Source organism: Rattus rattus, chromosome 10, assembly GCF_011064425.1.
Source record: "Rattus rattus isolate New Zealand chromosome 10, Rrattus_CSIRO_v1, whole genome shotgun sequence".
Lineage (NCBI taxonomy): Eukaryota > Metazoa > Chordata > Mammalia > Rodentia > Muridae > Rattus > Rattus rattus.
In genome coordinates, this window is record NC_046163.1 from 55498653 (window position 1) to 55518759 (window position 20107).

At 40.4% G+C, this 20107-nt stretch overlaps 1 protein-coding gene across 5 annotated transcripts in view; it reads right to left on the bottom strand.

Annotated features, from left to right (window-relative positions):
* The window catches only part of Akt3 (AKT serine/threonine kinase 3), a 281481-nt gene that overhangs the window by 9132 nt on the left and 252242 nt on the right, over window positions 1–20107 (bottom strand). For 4 of the 5 annotated variants that reach the window (XM_032915105.1, XM_032915102.1, XM_032915104.1 and 1 more), the window contains 3 exons: window positions 19714–19928; window positions 13039–13126; window positions 2337–2439 (listed from right to left, as the gene is read on the bottom strand). In XM_032915105.1, coding sequence (XP_032770996.1) covers window positions 2337–2439; window positions 13039–13126; window positions 19714–19928 — 406 coding nt within the window. The remainder of the gene's footprint in view (window positions 1–2336; window positions 2440–13038; window positions 13127–19713; window positions 19929–20107) is intronic. The other variant, XM_032915106.1, reaches the window with a different exon arrangement.

Below are 20107 nucleotides of genomic sequence, written 5' to 3' on the forward strand. Positions count from 1 at the left end.
AGAAATGAACCGGTCATCTTTCAAAGACACCAAGCCTTATACAACCTGGCACACTCGTGTTACTAAAAGGTAAAGAAAGAAGTTATTCTTAATGTACCTGACGCAGACCCTACTCATCATCTTAGTATCATTTCAGAGGGCTTATGAACTGAGAAATAAACATATAGATTCCCATCAGGACAGCAGTCTAAGTCTGAGTCACAAATATGAAGACAGGAGGAGTTAAGATGTCCTTCCTGGTCCTTGACTCCTAAGGCTAGGAGTGTAAGTTAATCATGAAACAGCAGCTGAGTAGCCACAGAGTATTTTAGCTTTAGTAGTTTAGTACTTAAACTACTAATTCACTTGGTTGAGACTCTTTACAGAGTTTTTAAACTGTTTATGCCACTGACTTTCTAGTCTTAAGATCTTTCATGCTCATTCACTTAGTCAGGGACTTTTTATACTGGAGCTGTACAGCTCAATTTTCATGTGAACCCTAAGGACCAGTTAATCAGGCCACTCAAGTTAGAATCCTCTGGAACCTTTCTTTAAGAACTGGCTTGTCAGGCACACCCTGGAGAAGCATGGGCTTAATTCAGGACGTTAAGGCATAAAGAATCCTGTGAGTCCAGAAGAAGCTAGGCTAATGAGACTTCCTCCAACCTATTTTCCAAAAAGACACAAAGATCTTCCTACCCTAAAGTAGACCATGGATGCCAATGGGGAGCAAAGACACAGGAAGGCAGCCCAGACACCCAAGGACAACTGCACTGTGCTAAGAGCGGGGCCTCCTCCTGACCCAAACCCTCCCAGGTCCTGGTCACATTTTATGTTCACTCATTTAATAAGTACTTGTCAAGGAGACATCTATCAGGGTCTGGGACAAAGAGTCATTACGCCATGGGATCCTTTCGATAATATGTTAACTGATGGAAAACAGCAAGTAAAGGTGCTCTCCACACAGCAGCACCACAGCAGAATGGAGCGTACCAGACGGAACTGTCCCTTGGACTATGACATCACGGTGGTTCTCTGGGTGAGACTGTGGATACATACTGAAGAGGGAAGCCATGGTAGAGCTGTACCCTGGGGAAGGGTGGCCTGCACACAACCAGCCTTAGTTCCAAATGGCAGAGCCCAGCAAGAGCTCAGGGTAGGCACATCCCTCTGTCTGTTCAGCTACTCACTGGTGCTTCCCAGTGTTGAACAATTACATTGCTACATCCCATGCTGAGACCAGAGGCCAAGGCCTAGGCCCGTAATTTCTACTCAGGTGACCCTAAGCTACTTGCCCACAGCTCCACAGGGGTTTTAACAGCTTCTAATTTCTTAGTGATACTAAAAGTCTACCAGTAACAAATGCAGCTCCCTTCAGCATATAGGCATCTTAGAACCTGGTTGGAGTCCCAGCTGAGCTAGTGACCCCTGCTCTCGCTATATGTGACACTGGGCTTCAACACCTTACTTATAAAATTTAAGCACTTCTGGTCACCGTAAAGACATAAAAGAACGAGAAGTGCACACACGTCCACAGACATTCCCCTCTGGGCATGCGCGCTCTCAGATGCAGGCCCTGACTCCAGAAGAGTCCTAGTTTATGCTTCTACAATAGTTACGTAACCATGACCACTACAGGGCTACCATTTCATTTTCTTTTTCTGCCTCACAGACATTCAGTGTAAATAAGCAGTGTCAACCAACAGTAGAGAAAATGTTAAAACAAGGAAAAGAAAGGAGAAAATGCTAAAGGATAATATACACCTCTGCCTTCAGCTTTCCAAATATTACCTCAAAATCATACCCTGTCCTCCTCCTCCATCAAAACCTACTTATGTATGGCATCTCTTGGAGTATGAGGCATCTATCAGTGCATATGGAATGACATGAGATGGCGTGTGAACACACAGCCTAGTGCATTCTTTATGGAAAGTAGACGCATAAAAATTAATAACAGACTCGCTGTCTTTAAAATACTATGATCTAAAGAAGGACTATTTTTAACAGTAAACTTAAAATGACTGCGTAAGGAGGAGGCACAGCTAGGGTGGCTCTGAAGCTGTGGTGTGAGGAACAAGGGTCTGGACCAGGGAAGGCTCCGACTTGAGAAATAGGCCCACAGGCAGCACGGAGCTGCTAAGACGGCTTGAGGAAGGAGTAAGGCTGGAAGGTGGCCCCAAGTGTCCTACCCAGAAGTCTGTTCCTGCCACTCTGCTATGCCCTCAAGGGGCGCTGCAAATTCTTACAGAAATGGAACAAAAATCCCAGGTGGATCTCATCTGTGAGGCAGCCAATGACTCTGGAAAAGACTGGGTCCAACTACTTCAGAGTGTCATCAATGTTGTACGTTGACTTACACTTTTCAGGTGGTGTTATTGTAATAGTCTGAGCTGTAAATTCTTCATCAAAATATCTGGTGTCTGTCTCAGATGTTACTTGAGGCTTAAAAGGAGGTACAAGCTATAAAAAGAAAAGAATACTGTCAATGGATTTCAACTCAAAAGAGAAAACTTACTTTTAAGATACAACAGCAAGCAAACAGTAAAATGAATGGTACCGAAGACTAGAAGATGAGTCACTGTGTAAGGCAGACAAGGTGTATGGCATTCTGTGTAAAGGCAGAATGAAAACAGGTACAGAGGGACCATCACAGGCTGGGCACCAGGCTACAACATGGTTTTTCCCATGGCAGCAAGAATCTAATCTTCCTTATTTTCTTCTCTGTTTCCCAGTATTTGGTTCAATGGCTAATATTAATGCTATAACTTAGCTGGGTGATGCCCTCCTGTCATCTGATTTCAGCACACAAAAGGCTAATATGGGAGAATCACAGATCCTCCTTGGTCCAGCAGGATTTCAGAAACCAACAAAGAAGTTGCTGAAGGCAACTTAGTATACCTGCTCTGCAGCCAGACCACACGGCACCTTCACAAGGGGATGTGTCCTAAGGAAGTCTGAAGTAATTACGCTAGAGCTGACAGAGCTGGACTAACTCCAGTGGGCCAACACAGGAGCAGGGTGGGAGGGTAGCCCTGTGCTGTCCTTGAGTGAGTAGGACAGTGGTAGGCTTCTCACTTGTCACAGCCTGGACTCCAAAGCTTAAGAGAGACACATGGGCTTCCTTTTCAATACAAGACGCTCAGCCCCAGGATTTGTGAGTCTTATTAGAACAGAATATACCTTTTACAGAGATAAGAAAATAACAAACAGGATGAAGAAGTTGGCATGCTTTGTCAAAATCTAACACAAAGAAACACACAATTGGGTTCTTGAATCAATAGAAATATGTTTCTCCCTTCTCACTGTCACCAAATCTATGTGAAAATGTTTATTCTCTAGACAGATTCTATTTTTAAAAGTTGAAAAATGGGATCTGTTCTCCAGCACAGCAAAGTAAACGAAACAATGAAAATCAGAACCAGGTTTAGTGGTACATGCCTATAATCCCAGCACCAGATACCAAAGTAGTTAAGGCCAGTCTGGGCTACAAAGCAAGTTCCAGGCTATTCTTGGCCATACAAGGAGATCCTATTATCTATCTTAAAAGAAATAAAAACAGATAAGTACTTTTACCCAATACTAGTCAAAATCAAAGTCAAGATATTCACAATAAGAGGCATTACACCCCACCTCACCATAGGAGCAGGAAAAAAATACAGTGAAATGTAGAGATCTGGAGAGAACCAAGCTTCACATATTGTATATGGGGAAGGCTAGACTTATAAAACTTGCTACAAAACTTCATCAGATGAACTCCCACAGCAATCATCAGGAAAGCTAAGTCTCTGAGACTATTGCAAATACTCAGTATTTTCAATTACTTTAAAAGACAGTGGAATAGGTTTAATTGTTTATTATTAAGAAATAAATTTTATTCTTCCCCTAAATGTATATGTTGGGGAATCTTATCCCTACTGCCTCAGACTTTGACTGCATTTAAATAGAGCTTTCAAAGAGTTATGAGCATTAAAGTGGCTTCCACTCACTCCCAAATGTCTATAAGAAGAGAGAGAACAAGGAACTACATGAACTAAAAGACTCCATCAAAACCTAGGGAAAGAGGACTAATGTGAGCCAGAATAAGATGCCAAGGCACTAGGCCTTCATCTCGGACTCCCAACACCGTCAACTTCTCCCTTAAAAACAAAACAAAAAACAAAAGGAAGGAAGAAAAGAAGAAAGAAAACACGCACACACGCACACGCGCACACACGCACAGGCACACACACCCTCCCTCCTATTCTGTGGCATTTTGTACAAATTTTTGCCTTTACAAATGGATGGAACTAGAAAATATCATCCTGAGTGAGGTAACACAGACCCAAAAGAATATACATGGTATGTACTCACTGATGAGTGGATATCAGTCAAAAAATCCAGACTACACATGACACAACTCACAGACCACATGAAGCTTGACAGAAAGGAAGGCCCAAGTGTGGATGCTTCAATTCCACTTAGAAGAGAGAACAGAGGGACGGAGGGACCTGGGTGGGAGAGGGGAGGAGGAGGGAAATGGTGGGGGGCGGGGATGGTATCAGGTATGGGGGAAACAGGAGAGGCCCAGATGACCAGGAGAATGAATGGAAATACACAGCAGTGTGGGGTGGGGAGCAGGGGTGCCTCTGGGAGGTCCCAGGACCCAATGGGGAGGACTTTGGGCCAAGGAATGAAATGTCCAACAGTGGGGAAATGGAACCTGGGGAGACCACCCCCAGTAGATATAGACATGGGCCCCATTTGAGGCATGGGGCCACCCACCCATTTCAAAATTCTTGACCCAGAATTGTTCCTGCCTAAAGGAAATGCAGGGCCAAAAATGGAGCAGAGACTGAAGGAAAGGCCATCCAGAGACCAGCTTCACTTGGGATTCATCCCATGTGCGGGCACGGAAACCCAACACTATGACTGTTGTGCTTGGAGACAGGAGCCTGCATGGCTGTCCTCTGAGAGGCTATACCAGCAGTTGGCTGAGACAGATGGAGATACTCACAGCTAGCCATTGGACTGAGGTCGGGGACCCAAATGGAACAGTTAGGGGAAGGACTCAAGATGCTGATGGGGATGGCAACCACATATCCTATCAACTTGGACAACAGTATTAACTGACACAGACCCCTGAGCTCCCAGAGGCTAAGCTACCAACCAAAAAGCATACATGGACTGGTTGGTGGCTCTCACTACAGATGTAGTGGAGGACTGCCTTGTCTGACCTCAATGGGAAAGGATGTACTGTATTGTGGAGAAACTTGATGCCACAGGGAAGGGGATGTTAATGGGATGAGGTGGGAGGTGGGTGTGTGTGTGTGGTAGCACCCTCTCAGAGGCAAAGGGGAGCAGGAATTGAGTGAAGAACTCATGGAGGGGAGACCAGGAAAGGGTGGCAACATTTGGAATGTAAATAAATAAAATAATTAATTAAAAAGTAAGAAGGGGAAATGCGGAAGGATCTGTTTGAGGGCATGCTAGGAAGAAAGAGGGGCTGATATTAGTATGAAAAGTGAATAAATTTTAATAAAATTAAAAATTGCCTTTAGCCAATATTATCACACCATCTTTTTCTCTAGATACCTCTTTTAAGGTATTCCTGTATCAGTTGTAACAGTATAGCCCCACCCCTAAAAAGTGGTAAGTACTAACAAACCAGGAACACCTAAGTGTAAATTGGTTAGCCTTTATGTGCTAAGTCAATAAATACCAACTATGTTATTAAGTGTCAACTTGATATATTTTCCTAACAAATGCATTACACTTCAAACAGAACTGATTTTGAAAGTGATTGTGATTTTAGAAAATGTTCTAAATGATGGAAACTGATCAAGATTCTGGGCTACTACAATGTAACTCTAGAATGTCCACAACACTGTAATGATCAATTCCTTGATTTCAAAAAGGTGATGAATTTCAAGAAACGGGCCTAGCTTTGTCTGGGATCACTGAAGACTGTAGTCTTGAAGGTGACCATGAAACTAAGGTTTCTTCCTTTTATTTCTCCTTCTTTGCTGCTGTAAGTGAGCAGCTTGTTCGACCGCGAGCTTCCCACTATGATGCGCCATCTGTCTCACTACAAACCCAGAGTCAGCCAGTCATATGTAAAACCTTCTAGAATGGTGTGTCAAACAATCCTGTCCTCTTTTTGTGTGGAATATCTTGATTGTTTTGTTATTGTGATCGTCTGCTAACCTGTTCAAGACATTACTTCAGTTGACTGAAAAGGCATGTTTAGAGTTAGGTCTACTTGTGCAAACTCAGGCACATTTCCTAGTAGGGAAATTAAATTACAATTGCCTCTATTCCTGCCACACTGCTCTTTAATCAATCATATACTACTATACATTATCTTTCTAAAGTGAGATACTTATGTTTATTTACAGTACAAGTAGAGGAATATAGAAAGATAGCTTTCTTAACTTCCTAAGAGATAATCACAGTCCAGACTTCTATTGGGCTGGGAATACAGCATGAATGTGGTACTAAGATCTTTGAAGTCTCCCCTGGACTTCTTTCAGCAGCCAAATCACTTACGACTTGTGCATTTAATTTTTTGTTTGTTTTCTATTTTAAGGCTGTGGTGTTTAAGAAACAGAGTATTAGCTGACTCTTTCTGTGACAAGTGGCGATTACAATGTCTTAGTTGTCCTACAACCTGTGCCAATCTCAGTTATTATGTGTTAGTACAGAAGAATCAAAATACCAGTACATAATAGACATTTGCAAAAAAAAAAATGTGCCCTTAGATTCAGTAACCTGGTACTATACTTTTTATCTCTTTAAATCAATATGATATAGTAGCTAATCTTATGTGGAATTCTGGCTTATTTTATCCCAGTTTCTCATTTTGGAATCTCACTCTGTTTTGTATATATATGTATACACATACTGGAAATAGCAGGAATATGTAAAACACATACATAAACTGAATCCAACTATGTCATACATTGTTTAACTATGTTATATGCAAGGCTCTATTATGTCAATGCATCCAATGCATTCTGGACATAGAACTAGAAATTTGAAATAAGCACATTTTTTCTGTAACCATACAATTTAATTGAAGTTTACATTATCTGACCTCAATCGAATGCAAAACATATCAAAGGAATCAAGGTCTTTACCATATTTATACACCATATTTATATGCCATAAACTAGAACCACTAAAGTAGGCACTGACACAAGTTAAATTCAAAGAAAGAAGAAAAAAAGATAATTATAGCAGAAATCAATGAACTATAAAATAGACAATCAAGAAAACAAAAGCAAAGCTGAATCTCTTACATATGAAACAGGATATTTTTATGTGTGTTGAATATATGCACTTTTATTGGTGCTTTTTATATTTTAAGTGTTTCTTCCCATAAAGATGCTGTAATTTGGTGCAAAAATTAAATAAAAATGAACATAAGTCTCTACTGTCTTTTTCTTTGTGTTTTTAGACTAAAGCCAGTGCTATTTCTTTAGGTTATCTATAGATCATGATAGATGATAGCTCACTCGCTCCTGCTCTTTTAACTTACCTACAGCACCACATTTCCCTTCCCTTCCTCAGTGCCTTCACCTGTTCTGTGAGGCCCCTGAATGTTAGCATAGACAACTGAAGCAGGCTTATAACTGGATTCTTTCCCAGACTCTTCTCCCTTCTGCTATGCAAAGAGCATGTAAGAAGGTCCTTGTGCTTCCTGACAAACACAGAGGCCACACTGTTGAGAGCATGCACCACACAGCAGGCTCCTCTCCTCTCCTCCCCTCCTCTTCTCTCCTCTCCTCTCCACTGCTGACATCCAGCCTCTGCCTCTCAGGTCAGGCAGGCCTTGTATTATGGCTTCACCCTCTTACATTGCTCCTCTTCCCTTTCTTAAATGTCACATTCCCATGACTGTCATTATTGTATTTCCTTTACATTCTATCAATGTTTTCAAAGCAAGAAAGGTCAGCCTTAGAGTGCCGACTAAAGAGAAATGCACAGGAAACACACCACCATGTAGATGCACGGACCTGAATGAAGTAAATGAACATACAGAATTTTTGACCATTTTAGATAGAACTCTTCAGAGTTTAGTGGTGCAGCCCTGTGATGAAAAGCATGCAGCCTGGGTTTAATCCCTTGAACTGCAAAGGTCAGAAAGTTATCTATAAGCAAAAAGTATAATTACCATATAATGTAATATTTATTGTATGAAGGAAGAGAAATCTTAGAAAATGGCAGCATAGGAATGGCAAAGGGAGGAAAAGTCTGCTGCTCTGTGTGAGGTAATTCCAGCTGAGAGCAGACTGGGGGACCAGACACTGTAGCGTGTAACATGAGTTACAGGAGATCAACAGACACAGGAGAAACAGAGCCAGACATACTCAACAGACACAAAAGAGGTAGGCAAAGAGAAAGGCAGAAAGGACAATTAAAAATCAGACATCTATGTCAATAAATGAATTAAATGAAGATAGCTATACTATACATCACATTTCATTTAGTCTCATGTTATCCAGTGAATAAGGAGAAAAAGAATAAACTACATGCTAAAACAGAATCTACCTACATATAATCTAAATAGATGAAAGTAAAATGATGAGAAAAGACTCTCTCTCTCTCTCTCTCTCTCTCTCTCTCTCTCTCTCTCTCACACACACACACACACACACACACACACACACACACACACACGATGTATACTTAATAAAAGAAAATCAATAAATAACCTATGGGTTAAAGACATAAATTCACCAAGATATAACAGTCCCAAATTAACATACAGCACATACAGCCAATCCTTGAAAACACAGTGAGAAGCTGGGAATGCAGTCCAGCTGCAGAACACTGGCCTTGTATATAAAGCACCGAGTGTGAGGAGGATCACTGAAAAAAATTAAAAAATAAACAAAACCAAAAAAAAGAAATGCAAAATTAAAAAGATGTTTACAATCGTGGCTGAAGATTTCAACAACTGCTTGTCAGTGACTGATAGTACCAGTACAGAAGGACGCTGACGACATGAGCCACACCATCTGCCATCTTAACAGAACATGTGTCCCATACCCATAGACGCATCTTGGTAAAAACATGTTATAGAGGAAAAGCAGAATCTGTGTTTTCTTCTCCTCCCCCCTCTGTCCATGATAATTTAAAGTTTTAATTAAGAAACTTTATTATTAAAAAAGCCACACAACAGATATTAACCAGATGCAAAGAAAGCTCAATAAACTTTTAAAGTAGGAACAGCCATTTGGTTCTTCCTCACCCCCTAATATTTAGCTGTTCTTTTTCTCTTTTCTCCACATTATATAAAGTATTTTAAATATTTTTAATTAAAATGCATTTTAAAACCAAAGAAACAGACTGAACATTCCCTAGCATAGTAGTTCTCAACCTTACAAATGCTGTGACCCTTTGATACAATTTCTGTTAATACTGGTGACTCCAACCATAAAATTACTTCATTGCTACTTTGTAACTGAAATTGTACTACTGTTCTGAATTGTAATATAAATATCTATGTTTTCTAATGTCATAAGTGACCCCTGTGAAAGGGTTGTTCGACCCCCAAAGGGGTGTCAACCCACAGGGTAAGAGCGTCTGCCCTAGAGAGAACTTTTTGCTTGACTGAGTGATATGTTAGTACTGATGACAGTGACAACAATAACAATGTCTCACAACAATGATTACAGTTTCAACTTAGAGAGGCTAGAGAAAGAAAGGAAAAGTAAACTTACAGCAGCTGAATAAAGATAATCAATAAGACTAGTAATGCAGCACAGTGACAGAGCACATACACCACGGATGCAGACAGACAGACACATGTGTAGTAAATAAACAAAATCGTAAATAGAGAAAAATCAAGAAAATCCAAATTAATTTGATTCTTTAAAATCTTAGAAGGGACTAAAGTTTGGTTCCCGGACTCCAGAACCCACATGGCATATAACATTCTAACCTCTGCATATCTCTCTCTCACACACACACACACACACACACACACACACACACACACACACACACACACACACACACAGAGTACATATACATGCAAGCAATAAACCCATACACATAAAATAAATGATTCTTAAAAATTAAAATATGTAAATAAAGTAAATCTAAGTCTGATCTAGTGCATACCTGTAATCCAAGTACCCAGGAGGCTGAGGAGGGAGGAAATTGAGTTTGAGGCAAGAAAGCATACATAGGAAGACCCTGTCTTAAACAGAAGGAAAGGGTGTGTGGACAAAGACATATTAGCAAACGCCCTTCCAGAAATGTCTCCCAGCTTAAGGGTCCTAAGATGATCAGAATCTTCTATGACTTGTGTGGCTCGTCCCTTTCTGCAAAAGGGGGCAAGATAAGAGTCCAGAATAGAGGACTGGTTCTTCCAACTTTGTTTCTGTGTTCCTCTACAATTAGTTAATTTTGTACTTCGTTTTTCTTTTACAGAGGATGGTTTAGATCTGGTTTAAAGATACTAAACATATCATCTCTTTTTGCCACGAAAATTTTGAAAAAGAGTTAGGCAGATTTTTATGAGTTCAAGGCCAGTTTGATTACCACAATCAGTTCTAGGTTACCCAGAGATAACAGTGAGACCCTGTATGAAAAATATTAATTAAAAAACAGGCATTAATTAAGGACTAATTTATGAAATAATACCAAAGTTTATTGGCAAGCAACAAAATGCCAGCGTTGAAGATGAAATACCTAGTTGTGCATTAGTAATATATTTAATTTTCAAAATGTTTACTTTCTTGAGTGTGTGAAGGGTCTGCATGTGGCACAGCGCACATGTGAAGGTCAGAGGACAACTTTCAGGAGTAGGTTATCCCTTTTCACCATATGCATCACAGGGACAGAATACTTGGGGACAAGTGCCTTTAGTCACTGAGCCATCTCACTAGTCAAAGTTATACATTTTAAAAATACAAAGACCCTGAAAATTATCCAATTTTACAGTTTACTTCATGATTCATATTTCCAAAATACCAAATTTCTTACTAATTTTGTTAAACTTGCTACTGTTATCAGAAGATGTGAGAGTCAGTTTTTTACTTATTTGTGCTATACAAACCCAGATACAACATCGAAGGGTGCTGTGGTAAGGTTGGTTCTGACTATATAAGGGTGTTTGAAAATACCAGCGCTCTCCCAGAGGAGCAAAGCATTTACAGAAGGAATGAGCCACACTAACTCCACTGTTCACAGAGACTGACGTTTGTGGTCGCATTTCTTATGACAAGCTTTACACTTACAAAATATTTTCTTTACATACATTTCATATAGTTACACGTTGACTTCCTCTTTCCTTGTCTAATGTCTATCCTCACAGGTTGGATGCCCAGTTATGTTATCTGTAGTGTTATCTTTACTCTGGACATAAGTAGTCCAAGAGATAGGAAAAGCATCTCCTCCTGAACACACTACTTGGTTTCTAGAGCTTTCTTCAGTTTTGCCAACAGCTATTTCACATGACCATCTGAACACTACACAAAGCCATGCTCTACAGAGAAGTTTCCTCCCAGGACTGAGACCTTCCCTCTGTGGTTAGCAGTGCCACAGTGTATCCTTACCACTGCCTTTTAAAGAAATGTTTGCCTTCTTCTTTCTCCTTCTATTTATTTTTATTCACTTTGTATGTGTGGTGCAAGAGAAGCACGGCACCCACACGTGCCAAGCGAGGGCTCTGCCGCTGAACCACACCCCCCTCTGGTTCTCAGGAGAGAGCACTTCACGGACAGTCATGTGAGGGGAGCACTTCACGGACAGGCATGTGAGGGGAGGACACTGTTGCATTTTACAGCCCTTTATGTCTCAAAGAGTTCCCTAGCCATGCACCGCTTGTAGTTCTCTTGTGCTGGGGAGTGGTGGTACAGGCAGAGCACAGGTTGCAGAGGCCTTCTTAGGTGCAATGCGTCTCCTGAGGACCAGCAGTGATATAAAATGGACACAGCTGTCCACCATAGCACTTCAGGATGCTCCTGAATCACAAAGCCTGTGAAGGACCTAGCATACGACAGGACTTTCACATGTGAGCAATTCTAAACATGTGAGTTGGGGAAAAGTGGAGCTTTGAACAAAGTGTTTAAATAAACAATTATTTTAAATGCTTAGTTACAGGAATGGGAAGAAAACTCACCATACTTCCTACTGCCAACAACATTATATAAAAATGAAATACCAGTCATCTCCCATATCATTTGTACTGTGATTCTTCAATGGGGCTCAAAGAGAAAATAATTTGGCACAAAACAAATGATGCTTCAGATAAAAATAAGGAAATCTAGAAATGGCTAGGTTTGACAAAATAGATAAAATTTCTAAGTAAATTACTGTATTTCATCAAATTTTCACATTAAAGTTTTATATAAAGGGCAGGAGAGATATCTCATTAGATAAAGAACTTGGCTCTTAAACATAAGAATGAGAGCTCGGATTTCTAGTACCTCTGTTAGAAGCCACATGTTGTAGCACACAGTGACTCCTCAGAGCTGAGGGACAGACAAGCAGATCCCTGGAGCTCACTGCCCAGCCAGGCCCACCTCATCTGTGAGCTCCAGGTTCAGGGAAAGAAACAACAGAATACATCAACTTCAGTTCCTCCTCCAACCATACATATGCACACATAAAAAGTTATGAATGCATAGAAAAATCAAAATCAGTATCTGTATGAAGACTGTCCAAAGGCAAAGTAGAGTACAAGCACTGGTAAAGGCAGGCATATGCGGTGTACCTGGAGCCCTGTGCGGAAGGTAGGCCCACAGAAGCACAGCAAACACCAGAAATAGCCTGAGCTAAGCGTGACAGAGTCTCAAAACAATGAACAAAAGCCAACAAGAAACATGAACATTACAGTAAACATAAGGATAAATAATTGGTAGCAATCGTTTTATGGGAAATAATATTTTACAAGTAACAGAGAGAATTTAAATAAAATCATAGCTTTATTTTGTTAAATACTAAAACTTTTTTCTGTTAATGTTTTCAACATAATTTCAATTCCAAAGCAAAACAGAAAATATCATTCTATCATTAAAGTTTAGTGAGGTGAATTTCTGAAGTGTAGAGACTGTAGAGACATCTTACCTTTTTGTCATATACGTCCTGCCAGTTTACTCCAGAAAAGAAACTGTGCCTCATAATCTCTTTTGCATCATCTGGCCCTCCACCAAGGCTGTGAGAACAGAAAAAAAATTAAATGAAGATAAAACATTCATATAAGTTAAGTAATAAAAATTTTGTGTATATAAAATTTACTGTGTTTAAATAATTTTTGAAATGCATAACCATAAAAATAAAAATTAAATAATGCTGCTCAGTAACACTACCATCACATGAAGGTTGGAGGCCGGCCTGACAGGCATGGGCGTGGCCCTTGAGAGAGGTGAGCAGCTCCAACTGTGAGGCAGAGCTGCAGCTGCTCTGGGGTTACGAGGTTTACGTGGGCAGCAACATGTACAAGCAAGGGATGCTGCTACACTCCTCCTCTTTCAGAGTCAAAATCTTGCTGTTGGTGTAAATTCTGAAGTAAATACACAGTTAGAAAAAGATCTGTGATCCTAGTGTAGTTATTCACAATTCTGGGCAGGTTGAGGCAGGCACATCTCTGAGTTTGAGGCCAACCTGGTCTACAAAGTGAGTTCCAGAACAGCCAGGGCTGCAGAAAGAAACCAAGACCATGAGTGTCCCAAAATGAACAACAATAAAACTATCTCTAGACACCACTATCCTACATAAAATCTCAGAGTTACATTCATATTTCAAAAAATGATATAGAAACAATATTATCTATGAAATATCCTTATCCTTACAGTTCAGTTTGCTATACAATTCAGAATATAAAAATAAAAGTTAAAATTACACCCTAAGTTTTAAAGTTATTTTTATTTAAACAAGAAAAAAATCAAGTATTTTCTGGTTTCTATAGTTTAATTTAGTATATATTTATTTAAAAAATATGAAAAATAAGAATGGAGAGGGGTAACAAAGAAAACAGAAAAAATAAGGAAAACAGAGAAGAAATGAAGGAAAATACTGGACCAGATCCAATGTAGGGAGCTTTCTTTGCACTGGGTCATGCACATGCGCAGCAATATGACTGCATTTAACTTTCACTGTTATACAGGATGTACAGCATAATAATATACACAAAACGTTTCCATTATAAATCAGACATCAAATTTTCACAGAAAACCTTTAATTTATGCTCAATTCCACATTCGACTATAAATGAGTATGATTATTAATTAGTTGTGGCGTGTTTGTTTTGTTTCTGTTAAACCAGAGAAGAGAGTAACACGAGGAACCGCAAACATGAGCACTGACGGCTGAGCGACTGCACAGTGAACACTTCGCCTTCCTCTGCTGCATTTACAGTGTTAGACAACCCATGGCTCTTCAGCTCAGTCTACACTAGTAACCTTTCCTCCTCGTTGTCTTAATTCTAAAGAATCAAACACCAACCAAACACCGACTTAGAGGATTGCTTAATTTTGGTAGCAGAAATGATACACTAAAAAGGCCAATTTCAAAATGACATAGTTCAACATCAAATCATTATATATGGTTTTCACATGGACACAACTCAGAAACTAAGTAACATGGACAAAATTATTAGAACTTTGCTACCACTATTCTTGATTTAATTTGCATAATTTGATAACAATAAGTGACTAATAAAATGTACAGCTCTCAACATCTGTTGAAATTTAACAGCTAGTTCTGGTGATTTGGTTCATACCAGTATTAACAGACCACTAGTTAGAGGGGAAGTCCAAACAGCTAGAGAACGTGAATGCGGACTAACTCTTTGGAGTACTGGCTACCAGACGTAAGGACCCCGTGTCTAAGAAGGACCTAGCTGCTCTCACATAGTCAGGATGAAATCCAAAGCAATCAGTAAATACATGGTTAACCTGGGCGTTAACTCCAAGAAAGCCTTTCTAGAATCTACAGAGGATTCTTTAAACTCCTAAACTCTGCTCCAGAGATGGACACTAGATTGTATAATATTTTAGAAGAGTTCATATCTGGAACTTTCAGTCTGGTGATTTTATTTAAGGGTTAGCCTCTGACCCTATACTCACTGTTCTTCCAATTATGCTGCTTTCCCCCTGGTAGGCTGCCAACTCCTGGGAGGGCAGAGGTCAGTACTGGATTAACAGAGCCACTCTAAGCTTGCTTAAGAGATAAGATAAGCAGAAAACACCAAAATCGTTTTTATGAAAATAATTTAATATTTCAAAGTATAAATGAAACTAGTATGCATAAAAATAAGAACTCTATTTCTTACACTGTTTAGTTTGCTTATAGTTGACATTACTGTTTGCATTGGATGTATACTTGCGAGGATTCTCCAATTTAAAAAAAAAAAAATCAATCCAGGTTCAGTTACTCATTTTTGTGTAAAAACCTCAGTATTTTACAATACGTTGGCTTAGGAGATAGCTACCAAGTTTGTCAAAATACATAATATCCTGCCTGGGAACTCTACACACTGCCTGAGACTGCAGCTGTAGAATGACGTTTAGAAGCTAAAATCCAGTAGCACAAGCTCCTTCAAAGTGTGAAGCTGTCAAAATTTTCAATGTCAATGGCTCCTTAATATACAACTTAAAGACTTCAAAATGATGTCAAAATATGCTTTGAACTGACTTATTTATGCTTAAATTTATTAAACTTTAAACATCAGAATGCCAAATAAACCTTTAGTTCCCATGTGTTTTTAACTATGAGTAATATCACAGAATAATCCCCATTTCCTATAGTACTGTAGGAAGTGATGCCTTCTATGTAAGCTGCAGTCAGGGATACAGACATGTGGAGTAACACAGGGATACAGAGTAACAGAGAAAAAGAAATAAAGTCCACTGCCGGTAGATCCTTTGGCAGAACTCAAAGCAAGTCAGTAAAGAATATCAGAAAACTTTAGTCACTTAAAGTAACTCCAGGAAAAGAGTCACAGTATCTGCCTGTGTGTTCTGGAGGCTGAGGCTGGCTTGGTTTGCTTCCTGAACTGAGAGGTCTCCCGGCTTTCTGTCCCGGGCCTCCTTTTCTTACACACTCCTTTCTGTGCTACTTCTCTGCCTCTAGTTACCAGCTCAGTGTCAATGAACACCGAAATCCACAGTTGGCTACTGAGACTGTCTAGGCACTGGCTCATTTCTTCCTGACCCTTACCTGGCATCCTCTATCTAGGTTTCCCAGAGGAACCAGACCTGGCTTATTTAGTTGCCCTCAGCATCCATCACTACAAGCCTTTGCTTATGCTCCCTAAACTAGGCAGAGTTACCACACCAACTCTCTTACTATTTCTACTTTTTCATTTTCAAATTGTATACATGTTTTAAAACCGTGGCTTCAAAAAGAACCTACTTTCTTATCTAGAAATTCTTCTGTTACTTGTTTTAAAGATATGACTCGCTCTGTTGCTCAGGCTGGCCTCAAACCCTAAATCCTCCTGTCTCAGTCTCCTAGTGATGTACGGGTGTTTTACCTGCATGTTTATCATGTGCATGTCTAATGCCTGAGGAGGTCAGAAGAGGGTGCCAGAGCCTGTGGAACTGGAGTTACAGATGGTTGTCAATCATTAGGTGGGTGCCAAATCCAGATCCTCTCAGGAGCAGCCAGTCACTGAACTGTGCACACCATCCTTCCAGTTCCATGTTCTTACAAATTTAAAAATTAGATGCCTATAGTGGCAACTACTACTAAACTAGACAGAGACTGAGTTCTAAGACTTCACACACTTCTTTCACTCACTCACTGACTCTCAGTTATGTTAAGCACGAATCACAATACACTGTAACGAAACATTAGGAAAAGTGTTCTGGACAATCAAAAGCCTATGACGTTATCTATCCTCTAGATGCCTGGAATTTAATGAACTTTCAAGAAAGTTCTGATACTCAGGGGGAAAGAATTCTCTCTCTCTCTCTCTCTCTCTCTCTCTCTCTCTCTCTCTCTCTCTCTCTCTCTCCCCCTCACACTCCCCCACTCTGCCTCTCACTGAATATATGTATCTATATGTGTGTGTGTATGTATCTATGTGTATGTATATATGTATGTATCTATATGTGTGTGTATATATATGTATGTATCTATATGTGTATGTGTATGTGTGTATGTGTGTGTATATATGTATGTATCTATATGTGTGTGTATGTGTGTATGTGTGTTTGTGTATGTGTGTATGTGTGTGTATATGTGAGTGTATATGTATGTGTGTGTATGTGTGTGTGTGTATGTGTGTGTGTGTGTGTGTATGTGTATGTGTGTGTGTGTGTGTGTGTGTGTGTGTGTGTGTGTGTGTGTGTGTGTGTATATGTGTGTGTGTGTGTGTGTGTGTGTATACACCCTCTCTGACACTGTGGTTAGGGACTTTATATTCAGGAGGCATCTGCAGTGACTGAGCAGACAAGGCTTTAGGAGAGTTTAGCTGATAATTAAACATTTCTGTAAAAACAAAATTACGCATCTTACTTTTAAAAATCAATTTTTAGCCATATTTAGAAAAAATTGAAATAATAAAAGCTAGATATGTTAACATAGATTAGTGTGAGTAGGAGAGAGTGGGAACAGCTTCTCTTTCTATGATGTCCATCAGTAGGAATATGAAGTCCTAGAGACAAAAACAAAAAGGATCCTGCTATCCCAATAAGTTCGAGATTTAAGATAACTAAGAAATTCTAAAGAAAATTTCAAAGTCCTTAGTGATCAGGGAAACAAAAGTCAAAATGACCCTGAGATTCCATCTTTTACCAGTCAGAATGGCTAAGATCAAAACCTCAGGTGACAGCAGATGCTGGCGAGGATGTGGAGAAAGAGGAACACTCCTCCATTGTTGGTGGGATTGCAAACTGGTACAACCACTCTGGAAATCAGTCTGGAGATTCCTCAGAAAACTGTAAATAGATCTACCTGAAGACCCAGCTATACCACTCTTGGACATTTACCCAAAAGATGCCCCACTATGCCAAAAAGGTACGTGTCCCACTATGTTCATAGCAGCCTTGTTTGTGATAGCCAGAAGCTAGAAACAACCCAGATGTCTCACAACAGAAGAATGGATACAGAAAATGTGGTTCATTTATACAATGGAATTAATAACTATTAATTAATGGCTATTAATAATAACATTTTGAGTTTTGTCAACAGATGGATCGAACTAGAAAATATCATCCCAAGTGAGGTAACTCAGACCCAAAAGGACATGCATAGTATTATATACTCTCTAGTAAGTGGATTATTAGCCAAAAAAAGGTGTACAACACTCAGGATACAATCCACAGAACCCAAAGAGCCCAAGTGAGGAGGCTTTAATTCCACCTGGGAGGAAGAAAGCAATCACAAGAGGAGGGTTACTTGGGTGGGAAACGGGACACAGAAGAGAAGAGGGGAACATGATCAGGCATTGGGTGGGGGGTCAGGACTGAAGCCCTGAGGACCAGCAGAAAGAATGAAAACAGACAACCTCGGGACATAGGAGGTGGGGGTAAGGGGGCTCTCCAGAATGTACCAGAGACCTGGAAAGTGAGAGACTCTCAGGATTCAAAGGGAGGGGCCTTAGATGAAATGCTCTACAGTGGGGAGAGGGAACTTGTAGAGTCTGCCTCCAGTAGAAAGACAGGGCATCAAATAAGGGATGGGGTTGCCAGCCCACAGTCAAAAACCCTGACCCATAATTGTTCCTGTCTGAAAGAACTTCAGGGACGAAAATGAATAAGAGCCTGAGGGAAAGGAGGTCCAGCGATAGGTCCAAAGTGGGATCCAACTCAAGGGGAGGCCCCAAGGTCTGACACTATTACTGAGGCTATGGGATGCTCACAAAAAGGGACCTATCAGGACTGCCCTCCGAAAGACCCAACAAGCAGCTGAAAGAGTCAGATGCAGATATTTACGCCCAACCAATGGACAGAAGCTGCTGACCCCTGTGGTTGAATTAGGGGAAAACTGGAGGAAGCAGAGGAGGAGGGCGACCCTGTAGGGGAACCAGCAGTCTCAATTAATCTGGACCCCCGAGATCTCTGAGAGACTGGATCACCAACCAGGCAGCAATGCCAGCTGATATGAGGCCCCTAACACACATACACAGCAGAGGACTGCCAGTTATGGGTTCAATCAGAGAAGATGCACCTAACCTTCAAGAGACTGGAGGCCCAGAGAGTGGAGAAGTCTGGTGAGGTGGGGTATGGGAGGTAGGGGCACATCCTCATGGAGATGGAAGAATAGGGGATGAGGTATGGGATGGTGGACCAGGATGGGGACAAAATCTGAAGTGTAAAAAAATAAATAAATTAAATTTAAAAAGAAAGAAAGAAAACAGAAAGCAGGATGAGCAGGCCATCTGAAGCAAGCCAGTAAGCAGCACCCTCCATGGCCTCCGCATCAGCTCCTGCCCTGCTGGAGTTCCTGTCCTCCTGCCCTGACTTCCTCTGATCACGAACAGTGCTGTGGAGGAATAAGCCAGACAAACCCTTTCCTCCCCCACTCCCGAAAAAGAAATTCTTTTTTCATACTACAAATAAAGAATTTCTAAAGAACTCTTATATGGTAAGTCTGTATAATACTTTCAAGTTAAGAAAGAATTGATGAATTTTTAAGCTGTTCTGTATTATGCACTCATAAAGAAGTCAGTATCTTAGTGGGAAAATGTCAATACCAAACACAATGCTTCCTGAAGTCAGTCATATTTGAATTAATTTTCACAAAACATACTCTAACCAATTCATCATTAACTTACGGACCATTATTACAGCTTACCGTTTATTTGGATCCTTTATCAAGAGCCCTGAAAGCAATGACTTTGCATCTGAAGAGAGTGTTCGGGGGAATTTGATGTCTTCCATTAGTATTAGTTCAAAGAGTTTCTCATGATCCTGGTTGTAGAAAGGCAACCTCCCACACATCATTTCATACATGACAACACCTAGGCCCCACCAGTCCACAGCTCGGCCATAGTCATTATCTTCTAATACCTAGAATTAAAACCAGAAGAATGACAAATTTTTACAATGTTCTGCTGCTGCTGCCGCTGCTGCCACTGCAATAGCCTCTCTATATAGCCTTGACTGGCCTGGAACTTGCTATGTAGACTAACCTGGCTTTGAACTCATAGAGCTCTGTCTTTGCCTATGGAATGCCAGACCCAACCCAT